At 32.4% G+C, this 12,534-nt stretch overlaps 2 protein-coding genes across 2 annotated transcripts in view; both read left to right on the top strand.

Moving 5' to 3' along the window:
• The window catches only part of LOC134705760 (myosin-IIIb-like), a 45,201-nt gene extending 43,588 nt beyond the window's left edge, over nt 1-1,613 (top strand). The window contains exon 14 of the mRNA XM_063564478.1: nt 1,511-1,613. Within this exon, the coding sequence (XP_063420548.1) occupies nt 1,511-1,613 (103 nt within the window). The remainder of the gene's footprint in view (nt 1-1,510) is intronic.
• A 1,188-nt stretch (nt 1,614-2,801) lies between these two features.
• LOC134707160 (chitin synthase chs-2-like) overlaps nt 2,802-12,534 on the top strand; it is a 30,011-nt gene continuing 20,278 nt past the window's right edge. The window contains exons 1-10 of the mRNA XM_063566705.1: nt 2,802-2,868; nt 4,402-4,457; nt 4,907-5,056; nt 5,913-6,039; nt 6,610-6,816; nt 7,477-7,760; nt 8,720-8,936; nt 9,608-9,751; nt 10,399-11,297; nt 12,140-12,256. Coding sequence (XP_063422775.1) covers nt 4,408-4,457; nt 4,907-5,056; nt 5,913-6,039; nt 6,610-6,816; nt 7,477-7,760; nt 8,720-8,936; nt 9,608-9,751; nt 10,399-11,297; nt 12,140-12,256 — 2,195 coding nt within the window. The 5' untranslated portion in view covers nt 2,802-2,868; nt 4,402-4,407. The remainder of the gene's footprint in view (nt 2,869-4,401; nt 4,458-4,906; nt 5,057-5,912; nt 6,040-6,609; nt 6,817-7,476; nt 7,761-8,719; nt 8,937-9,607; nt 9,752-10,398; nt 11,298-12,139; nt 12,257-12,534) is intronic.

Here is a 12,534-nt window from a genome sequence, read left to right as displayed (position 1 = left end):
TGTTGCTAATGTGATTGAATTTGACTATTTGTATGACAGCTTCTTTTCCGCCTTTCACATAAATCAACAATGAGAACATCATTGCGCATGGAAAGCTGTAAAAGTCATCTTGATAACTAGCGAAACTAATCGTCAGGAGAAAAAAAAACGCAATGGTTTACGCCAAAAACATTGAATAACACCAATTATGACATACAACAAATAACGACAATCAAAAATGAGAAGTCGTGGCTTGAAACAGGCACATAAAGAATGTGGTCATAAAGTTCATCAAAAGAATCCTCTTTAATGTATTAATGTGTTGAAATGAAAGAATACATATAGCCATGGAGTTTTAAAATAAAATTCTTGTTTTTATCCCAAACCAACTTATGATATTTGTTGATGATTAGCTTTTATTGATTGTTGATTGCTTTATGTCCAGTGGCAAATATTTCACGATGGTTCTGGACGAGAACAAGTTAACAATAAATACAACAGGTACTAGTAGGTCTTGTAATAATAGAGGCCCATCCCGATAATGATCAGGGGGAATTTCGACTTCCACTGGAAAATAAAGGTATATAAGTAAGGGACAGCAATTTTGCCATGCAACAGGAAGAGTTGTTGCAAAGGTTCTTAACGTGCAGAAATCTTGTCACTCTCTGTACTCGAGGCATTGGATTAAACCTCGATATATGCATTCTGACAGGACGTAGATGCAAACTTGATACATCTTTCACAGCCGGACGGACGTCCCACTTTAACAAGCTTTTTACTGCCGGTCGGAACAGGACCAAGTGAGCATATTTCTATTCCCAACTCACCCTTGGGGCTTATGAAATTTGTGATAGGGCCCCTTGTGATAGCATAACCGAGTTTTTAATTAGGTCTTGAATTTGACTACAACTTTCTGTACTTAAAAATGATTGAATTTTCAGTGCTGTAAAATTACTTAAATTTTCAGTACTGAAAAATGACTGAAATTTTCAGTACTGAAAAATGACTGAAATTTTCAGTACTGAAAAATGACTGAAATTTTCAGTACTGAAAAATGACTGAAATTTTCAGTACTGAAAAATGGCTGAAATTTTTAGTACTGAAAAATGACTGAAATTTTCAGTACTGAAAAATGGCTGAAATTTTCAGTACTGAAAAATGACTGTAATTTTCAGTACTGTAATCAACTTTTTCCCAACATTACTGAAAATGATATAAAAAATAATGTACTGAATAGTGATGTTTCCTAAAAGTACTGTTTATATAGCGGCATTTAATGTACTGATTAGTAATGTTTCCTAAAAGTACTGTTTATATAGCGGCATTTAATGTACTGATTAGTAATGTTTCCTAAAAGTACTGTTTTTATAGCGGCATTTAATGTACATGTAAACGCTAGTCAAATTGTTGGTAGTGTATTAAGGAACAGCAAACACAACAACATGTCTTCATCATTCATATTGCTGTCTTATGATTTATCTGCGAGAGAAATATATTTCACTTATATCCTACTCTTTATTTTTGTTTTTAGAACACAATTCCATTTACGACAGTCAAAGAAAGTTCAGAGAGAGCACAGGTCTAATAGTGCCATGCAACTGTCTACAGAACTTGGAAAATCTTTGAAAAAGTAATTATTATGAGTATCTTTAGGACTTATTTCGACATGTTATGTGTTTTAAAAAAAAATCAAACAAACAAACATTTTGTACAGTAGCATCTGAGCTGCCAGTCATGATAGGTAATGGTGAATTTATGACCTTTCTGATAGGTAGTATTTAGGAATGGTGTATTTCTGTAAGCCTACATTTCACAAAATATCTATTCCTCGAATGCAAAAATTTTTTTGTAATAGATATTGTTTTACTGAATGGTTGTTGTTTTAGAACAAAAAAAAAACCTCAACAGTTTTTAGCAATTGTTAGTTTCAGCAGGTAAAATGTATTTTCATGGTTAATCGCTACTAAAAGGTAAAATCACAAAAATTCTGATCTCCGAGGAGAGTCCCTAATCAAATGGCTTAAACACATCAAACCAATAACTATATTGTTATTTTGAAATTATTCATCAATGCCTTATTTGGAGATTTATAAGATATAAATACGCATAGCACGAAAGCTACTGTTACTGAATAACAAATGCAATTTACTTTTAAATACCTTTTAAAACGGTTGGTCAAACATCTCATCTGTACAGTAATTGTAGTGTTTCCCGCAAAGTTAATGATCAGATATCAGGAATTGTTAAACATCTCGTTTATAGTAATGTCGTTAAAAATACAAAAACACCAAAAATTGGTTCATAAAAACCCATGAAACTGTCCACACCAAGAACTACATGCGACATGTACACTCACTAATTTAGTTAGAATAGGTCTTTTATCCGATGATCTTATTGGATAAAAAACATACATAAGTAAATATCATCCTGTTGTAGTGCACTGCACAGGTTTTGTTGTGTGTTGAAATTGCGACTTTGTTTTAAAGATTTTATTTAGCGCAAAAGTGTTCCTTAAAGTTTATGAAGAGCAAAATTATGTTTCAGCACATCCCCGATTGATGATATGAACCAAGAATTTCGTGCCATCGTTTAAGCTGGTACATATCATTGAATCCATTTTGTGTTGAAAATGTTTAAACCAACAGTATTGATGCCTGGAGTTTTGTGTTGATTAGTATAATGATGGCTTTCAACAGAACATAATTTTGTGTTCACGTACTATTAAAACTGAATAATTTTGATTGTCACTAAAACATTCCAAAATCAGTAGTTATGACCTGCTTTCTAATGCAATGCTTATATTATTTTTATTTTAGATTTAACCTGAGGTGTCCAGAAACACGCAGATACAACGCAAATAAACATAAAACTGTTATTTCATATTTTAGGGTAGGTCAATGTGTATTGTTCGGATAAATCGTGAATAATTATATAAAATTAGTGGTAAGAACGAGGAAACAAACACTCCATAATACAATACCGGTATCTCACTTCATTTTGTCTCAAATACATTTCTGGTTGATGGAATTCGGCTGTTTTTACTCATTGGTCGAGTTGTTGTATCTTTGACATATTCCCTTTTTCCATTCTCTAATTAATCATTAATCTCAAATTTGATACTCTATACAATTATATAACTACTTATGTTTGCGAACCCGAATGGATGTTAAGAGTCTGCTTGATATCCTGTAATTCAAATATCTATAGATGCGTATTAGTGAAGAGCTAACATGCTTAAATTTTTCAGTTGTAATTTGTTTCCTTGAGCGGCAATGTATTTTTTTGTTTAATATTACAATTTCGGCACTCGAGATCTTTCGTTACAGAAACGTTCTGGATAATACACAAACATTAGTTTATTAAAGGCTCAATAGATATATCATTTGAAAACATGTGTACATTCTAACAGCGTACAACGGTTGCCACCACGAGAATTCACATACAAGTATACATTTTTATGCCCCACCTACGATAGAAGAGGGGCATTATGTTTTCTGGTCTGTGGCTCCGTTCGTTCGTTCGTCCGTCCGTTCGTTCGTCCGCAGGTTAAAGTTTTTGGTCAAGGTAGTTTTTAATGAAGCTGAAGTCCAATCAACTAGAAACTTAGTACACTTGTTGCTTATGATATGATCTTTCTAATTTTAAAGCCAAATTAGACTTTTGACCCCAATTTCACGATCAACTGAACATAGAAAATGAAAATGGGAGTATCAGGTTAAAGTTTTTGGTCAAGGTAGTTTTTGATGAAGCTGAAGTCCAATCAACTTGAAACTTAGAACACTTGCTGCTTATGATATGATCTTTCTAATTTTAAATTTCCAAATTAGACTTTTGAACCAATTTCACGGTCCATGGAACATGGAAAATGATAGTGCCAGTGGGGCATCCGTGTACTTTGGACACATTCTTGTTTTCTGTATGTTCGATTTGTACCTTTACCTTACTAGCAAACGGCTTTGGCATCATGTGTTGAATGAAGTAACAAGAAACTGAATATGAATACTTACAGTAGCCTCTAACGTCCCTCATACATCATTAATCCTAACACTTGTACTGTTTTGTATTTGCTGTTCGTATATTTTTTTCATTTGTATGTTCAAGGAAAAGCATATGGGTTATTGTCACAATCGGGAAAATTTTACATACAACTTCCGCACGTTGGATTTTTTCATAAATTAAAAACAAAATTATGCATTTATTTCTATTATTTTCTGAAATATTACGGACTGAATAATTTCAAAATAGGTGAAACTCCACTATGAATGATGACCTTCTCATTATTTCCCATAGCCTTTTGCCTCTTACTTGACCTTCAAGCATTTATAATATATTAATCAAAGACCGATACAATGTAGACGTTAACTACAAAATTCGTAAAACATTATTTCCATATCCATAAAACAATCGTATATTTTTTTTCAGGAGTCAATGGACAAACTGTTGATGAAAATGAAACGAGCAGAGGCACATTTTGTTAGGTATTTAAAATAATAAATGAAAAATAAAGTATAAGGACACTAATTTTGTATGGCTTTTCAGGTTTTTGTAATTAAGTTCGTCCGTTCTTCCATTGGTAAAGAGTAAGTCTGTGGTCACATCATAATGAAATATCGGACACATTTTAATTTTGAAGTGAACTTTGTTAAATATATATATATATGTCGATAACAAGACCGGTAACTATTTTACTGCACTAGATGTGCATTTCGACAATGACTGTCGCTTGTAAGCGTCTTTGTTATATTTAATTAGGAATATGATACTAGTGATTGGTTTCTAGTGGCTAACATAGTCTAACGTTTGATTTTGTTATTTTTATGATCGATTGTTCAATTTTGGAAATATCTTCATATGGTTACGAGGAAATGTTTCAATATATTCCAATTTGGGAAATACTTGTGTACCTATTTACTCGTTTAATTCATAGGTGTATCAAGCCAAACAAACAGCAGCGAAAGGATACTTTCAATTCCCAGTATGTAAAAGAACAACTGTTATATAATGGTATAACTGAAATAGCTAAAATTAGGAAAAATGGCTATCCGATCAGGAAACGGCACACTGACTTTTATGAGAGGTAAATTATATCTTTAAATACTGTTTTTGTTGCAAATATTTTAACAAATCTATTTTTGTTAATATACTTTTTGAATTTCAGTGAGTTTAAGGAGATAGCAGTTTCAAAATAACAGTAGCTACAAATAAAATATAACAGATTAACAGTCATGTGTTGCTTTCTCCACGTTACGTCCCTCTGTTTCACAACACGTTTGAATGTGCTTACTTACTATATAATTTGGTTTGATTTGTAGTTTTGTTACCAAGCCTTGAAAAGTATATGAAGTTTAATGCGCCGTCGTCGAGTAGAATGTTGGTGATAACATTTTATCATCTTGTCAAATGGGCGCTACGGAAGTTTTTAAAAGAATGTGCCGAAACACTAGAATGCGACACTCATTGTTTTCTGTAGTACTTAGTACATCTTACGTGTTCTTAATTTGTTATTAGACAAATATATAAAGAAATAACGTCTTCCTAGTTGGGATGCGTTATGATGCAATAGTTCTTTCGCTATGTAACAATAGCAGCAGCTACCACGTAACATTACAAGCTTTTGCAACTGAAACAGATATCGAAGCAATCGATTAGGCGGCATTGTTCCGATTAGGGATTTGATAGATGCCTTTGCAACCGTGATTAAAATCGATATCAGCAGAATGCATCACGATTGCCTTTCAATTATCATTATATTACATACACTTTGTCTGTCATCAGAGTGAGAGGTTTAGCGCTGAGTTCAGTACTTTTGTGATTTTACTTTTAACTTGTATTTACTACTTAGTTTATTATTATAAAGTAGTTAAACTATCAATGATACAATGTGAACTGCTTGTATTGCTACGAATTCATTATGAATAAAATATATATTTCAGATATTTTGTCCTTCATTCGGAGTTTTGTAAGGCATCACAGCAAAATCCTGGCCAGCTCACCAAACGGTTAATAGACAAAATTATACCAGATGATCTGAAAAAATGGTGTAAAATTGGAAAACATCAAGTAAGTCGATGACCAAGAATATATCATTAAAAGTTATTTTTATTTCATTAATGACCACCCACTATTAAGTCCTTCCTCAGGTTGCAATTCTGTATATATACTAGAAGACAATACAATTTCCCATAGAAACCCCTTTAACGGCTAAAACTGTGACACACTCATTATGAAGTTTCGCAAGAAATAATATCCCAGAATGGAAAGTTCATGTGCACATTTGCTTTCAAAGGTCAAAATATAGGGCTCTGCGATATATTTTCAATATTTTTTTTCTTCAAACTTCTAAGACTTAAAACGTATACTGAAATTCTGTAATACCCCTTCCTTCACTTTCTCATACATTCTTTTCGCCGCTATCCATATGTATTTATACTGGTAGAATTAACAAGTATTGTCTCTATGAAATGAAACAGATATCATATCTGGAAACCTGTATGTTAACAAAAGAAACTATCTATGAATATTACATATCTTCCCAGGAGAGTTGTTGTTTTGAAGCAATTGTATTAAAACTAAGTGCAACTTAATGAATCATTGAAAACTATAAATTTTGTCTATAATTATGTTTTGAAGGTTTTCATGAGAGAAACAGTTCACTTATTTCTAGAAAAGCAGTTATACAACCGCGAAAGATTGTCCGAGATTGTGCACAAAATGTGGTTAGGTATGAAAGCAAGAACATTATTTAAAGAAATGAAATCCAAAGCAGAGTCTCAAAAAATGAAAAGAAAAGTTGAGTTTGAAGAAATAAAAGGCAAAGACGACGAGACAAAAGGCATGGTAGGTATAAGCTATTCAAATAGTATTGTATGCCTCAAATACCAGATATTAGATCAAACTGCAACATTAACAACACAATTTATTCTTCATTATACAGATTAACAAAAATGTGAAAAAAATGGAAAATAAGCAAAAAGGGTTAGAAACAGTAATCATGTGCTGAAAGATGAATAAACAAATCAATGACGATCTACAAAAAGCAATCGCAATGTTAATACATCAAAAGCATACCTATAAACTTCATTTAGTCGGTTTAAAAAATTGCGTTTCTTATTGCCGAATGAAGATAATGTAAGGAAAATAGGTATAACGAGTAAACAGACGCTCTATATTTTAAGTTCGACATGTTGTACGTCCTTTAGAAAAAAGAAGATTTAAATTATGAAAAAATAAGACCAGAACGAGATGCAGCGAATACAACATATTATCAAGATCACTAGTATTTGTTTCCGAATAGACGCCCACACATATCATTAATGTAACTTGTTATATGATATATTCGAACTCATCAACGTTCATAAGATTTTGTTTTGAACAAATATATTACATTACTTCTTATGGTTTAACCCATAAAAAACAAAGATTTAAGAGTAGTGATTTCATTGATAAACATTTATCTGTATTAAAACTTTGTAACAATCATTATTGTGCCTTGATTAGGTAACACTGATAAGATTGGAAGACACACTCTCTAAAACCCCGACTCATACAGAAGTATGGACAGCTAAGAGGATGATGCCCAATAATGTGTCTGATCAAATGAGCAGTCACAGTAAACCTGACTCCCCACAATTACGCAAACGTACAACTGAAGAAAAGACATTCCCTTCAATAATTAAACAAGACATTGCTACAGGATCCGCTATTCCTGACCAACATTACGGTCTTGATACTGGTAATACAGATGAGCAGAAGAAAAAGGAATATAGAAGTAAAGAAAAACCGTACGTGTTAATATGAATATAAAAAGACTTCTTTCATTCGCAGACAACACTTTTATATTCTTCTATTGCCATTACTAATGACGTCATTTAAGGTCAAGGAAAAGTGAATGGACTTTGTCACTTATTTTGGTTGGATTTTGCATGCAAATTTGGTCCGTTAATTTATATTTGAAATCGAAAAAAAAAATATAATGCCAATTAGTTCTTTGAAATTTAACTGATTGCATGCATTCTATGTTTTTTTAATTATCGAATATCCATTTTTTGATACATAAATTTAAGATTCTACAAGTTGCTGATACAAAAATTGTCATTTCAATGATATAAAATAATCTTAGGGTCACCGCAGCAAAAAATGTTTAATAACATTGTATACAAAATTTTACGAAAATCTGTGAAACATACATAGCCCAATTGCTATAATAGTAACTTGACTTTAAATCATACTTATTTTGATTACATCATGAATATTGAATAACAATGTGATGCGTATATCTTTGCATAAATTTCGCAGGTCCATTAAAAGACTAAAATATCATTACGTGTTTGCAGACAAGCGAAATGAAATAACATATTAAAAAAATGATAATAAAAAAATGAAATAATTTCGGTTGCATTTTACTATGTAAGTTTTTATTTTTCAATAGAGACGTAAGATAAACGAGGGATATTTCACCTTATAAGTCGATGACAAATTTACAACGGCATTGGTATATGCTCAAAACGAGGCAAAGACAAAAACTTTGAAAAAAACTTGACAAACAGAAAACTTAAGACTGCTATCGGAGCAAAATATTGGGTTGATCTTAGGTTTTCCAGAAGGATAAGCAGCTATGTAAACTTTTTAGAAGTACCTTAATTGAAGGAAATTACAATAATGCAATTATCTGTTAAAAATTTGTGTACAACTGTTGATAAAAAAAGAGAAAGAGTTTATTTTTATGATATGATTTCTTTAGATTTTGGGATATATTCAGCAATGTACCGAGAGAGAAAAAGACTAGAGATGTTCATGAGAGGATTAGCCTCAGAGGCATAAAATTGGTAATTTATGGACTTTTGTTTCTTCTTGTGTTTTGTTCTCTTGTGGTCCAGAAGATAAGTTTGATGCTGCTTGTGAACTACGAGAAAGAAGAGAGTAACAACAAGTCTTTAAATGGAACAGTTACCAAAAAGGTATTTACGTTAAAGCATGTAATATTTGTTTTGCATTTTTCCACATAAAAGAAGGGTTTTTGTTGAATCCATATTAAAATCCAAGTAGTAGTAAGATAATGAAAGTAATTTCATCATCTCCTACAAAGTTTTGATTGGTTTAGTCAAGAATTTTTGTAATGGTAAGGGCATTTTTTATAATTAATGCATAACTACTGCTTTCAGGCATTTCATTATTGAATTTTAGTGTTACTATTGTGTTGTTAGAGCATTCATATAGCTTACAAATTCCTGAATTGTGTTTTCGACATCTGAAGACAAAAATGAACGACGAAATGGTAGAATTTCTATAAAATAATAATTGATTGATATGAAAAAGTGTGTTGTCCTGAAAACATCTTTCATTAGATGAATAAAGATGTAACATGAATGCCAATAAGATAACTATCCATCCAAGTCACAATTTGTAAAAGTAAACCATTATTGTTCAAGATACAGTCTTCAACACGGAGCATTGGCTCACATCAAACAACAAGCTATAAAGGGTCCAAAAAAATAACAAATGTACAACCATTCGAACGGGAAAACCAACGGTCTTAACTTTATACAAAAAAATTGTCTAAGCATGAAATTAAAATGTATCTGTTAAAGATTGTTCAAAACTGGTTTGATTTTGGAAGTTTCTTTTGTAGGAGGAAGACTCTGATTTCCTGCATGCTAGATATTTTCTCTTGGTTGTTGCAATATGTATACCTTATGTACTGACAGTGGTTGTTGGATTTTTTAGAGTATTATTTGGAAACATAAAGTCCCCTACCAAGAAAACAATGCTTGTGGTAATATATCTTTATTTTTTTTGGTTACTACAAAAGAGGGACGAGGAAAAGAAACCAAAGGGACAGTCAAACTCATAGATCTAAAACAAACTGACAACGCCATGGCTACAAATGAAAAAGACAAACATACAAACAATAGTACACATGACACAACATAGAAAACCTAAGAATAAACAACACGAACCCAACCAAAACATAGGGGTGATCTCAGGTGCTCCGGAAGGGTAAGCAGATCCTGCTCCACATGTGGCACCCGTCGTGTTGCTTATGTGATATCAACTCCGGTAAATAGTCTAATTCGGTAGGTTACATTCATGAAAGGGAAGGGGATTGTAGTTACGATATTCCATAACAGTCAACCAACTCGTGATGGCGTCCGTAAAATTTACGAAGGGATGATTTCAACTTCACCATTTGAAACTCTTGGTTTAATAGCTTCCTTGTGAGCAGCAACCATCTATCAAGAAAATCATGATAGGAAATGCAAGCACGGGAGTATCGCATCAATTGGAAGATATATACCCCGTATGCAGGTACTGCTGGAATGTTGCTACTTGAGCATTTCTTGAGTCGGAACTATGAAATTATAAACCTAGAATATGTCAAAGCATAATGTGTTTTATTAAACCTTAACTTGTTATTTTCAGGTACTTACCATTGAGTGCATGCATTCCGTTGGGTTAGGATTCCTTGTTTTCAAAGTGTTGGGAGAGCTGCATGTAGCACATGGCATTATGGTATTAAATGCAACTTGTTTTGTACCTAGCTTTCTCCATCTTTTCACTACAAGAGAATCAACAGATGGCAATTTCGACATGAAAAGTCGCAAGATGTGCAAGAGATTCACTGACACTAGCATGAACATACTAGCATGCTTGGCGCAAATATCAGTTATACCTCTGGTTATTTACTTCGATATGTATAAAAATGATGTCTCAACAGAAGAAATTATTTATATTATAAGTAGCTTTCTCCTTTGTTCTTTGTCATGGTGGGAAAATTTTATACCTGATGGAACGTCAAAGAAAAACACAGCAAACAATAAAAATGTTGAGCAATTCATTTTAAGCATAAAATTTGACTTACAAGAAAGTCGGCCATTCATTACAGCAATATCGGCTCTGTTCAAAGTTGGGGTCACAATTGTAATTGGTGTCCTGTTACCAGAACCAGATCTCAGTTTAGTCACTGCATGGGAGGGTCTGACGATTGATGACATATTCAAATTCACACCAATAATTCTTATAACAACGAGTTCATTTGTTGCTTACTACATGGCATATACTGCATGCAGGTTGAAATTACAAGTGTTTTCTTTTTCATTTGCTTGCTTCTTGTCAACGCCTGCTGCTGTTGCAATTGCAATGACTAACTGTAAATACAACTTTTTATCAACATTCAGCATAGACAGTTTAAATTGCCAGGAAGAAGGTTCGATCGATTCTTTCATGTATTTTATTTGGGGTTTTATATGGTTCATTTCAATATACTGGATTGCCAGGCACATATGGAGTCCAAATCAAGAGAGACTAGCAAAGGTGGACAAGTAAGTTAAATATGAAAGAATGCCGTACTTTTATTTTACACCTACTTGTTGAGTTAGTTAATTGAAATATGTGGTAGGGGTCAATCTGATAACAATCCATGTAATCATCAAATCTGAAGAAAACAAATATCATATTCTTCTTTTGTCGAGTAGTAATAAGAATATTTCAATATTTTGAATGTTTATAAATATGCCGAAATTAAATTGACAAGAAACCTCAAATTAAAAAAAAATGTATATGTTTTATTATAACTCATAGGATAGTTTTCATTATAAAACTTATGTACATATACTTTTTTTCTGAAGACAATTATTTGATTTGTTCATATTTACTATTACTTGACTTTATTTTAGTTGCTTCCTTCAAAGAAGCAATCCCCCGACATATTTTCCGTATGAAAAGTGACCTCAGTGTGACCCATCTCGTAAAAATCCGGTGTTCGCTATACGCATGAATGTCCTTAAAGTAAACAATTATCTGATTGAACATGTTAAACACGTGCTCAATATCCATGCCTTTTTACTGATTGTTGACAAACAGGTGACAATCGTTAAACTTCGGCTTCAAAACACGAACTTTGCCATGTTTTCACATTAACACTGACCGATTGAAAAAAAATGACGATTATACGAAATTTATGCGACAAAAATGATAAAATCGTGCACAGAAGACTAAGTTTATGATGTTTGTATGCATTGGCTCAAGAATTGAAATAACATTATTTTTCACCGGTCACTCGTTTCAAATTACTTTAACATAACATATGTTTACGCGATTGTAGTATTTCAACAGCAAATTATTTTATACGTGAATTATTAAATTATTCCTTTATTCTTTGTAGATTGTTTTTGAGTCCTCTATACTGTAGCATTCTCTCGGAACAGCACTTACTGATGAATAGACGAAGACAAATCAGACGGATAAGAAAAGATTTTGTGAACGCGGTTGAAGTATTTAGGTAAGGTTTTATTTTTATTACTTAGGTAGGCAAACTAAGGAAGTTCTTATATCAATATTGTTACAAACTAAAAAGCAGAATGCATTATTTATGTGACTTTATCACCAGCCCAGTGGTCAGCACTTCTGTGTTTACTTGCGTTATCGTCGATATGTTCATAGATATAAATTAACTGTTAACAAAACTTTCATTTTTTGAAAAACTGAGGCTTTTCTACCTGATCAGGAATCGATTACCTTAGCTGTATTTGGTTAAACTTTAAGGATTTTTTGGTCCTG

The sequence above is a fragment of the Mytilus trossulus genome, chromosome 2, assembly GCF_036588685.1.
Source record: "Mytilus trossulus isolate FHL-02 chromosome 2, PNRI_Mtr1.1.1.hap1, whole genome shotgun sequence".
Classification (NCBI taxonomy): domain Eukaryota; kingdom Metazoa; phylum Mollusca; class Bivalvia; order Mytilida; family Mytilidae; genus Mytilus; species Mytilus trossulus.
Note: the sequence above shows the minus strand (reverse complement) of the source record. Positions and strands in the feature narration are given on the sequence as shown.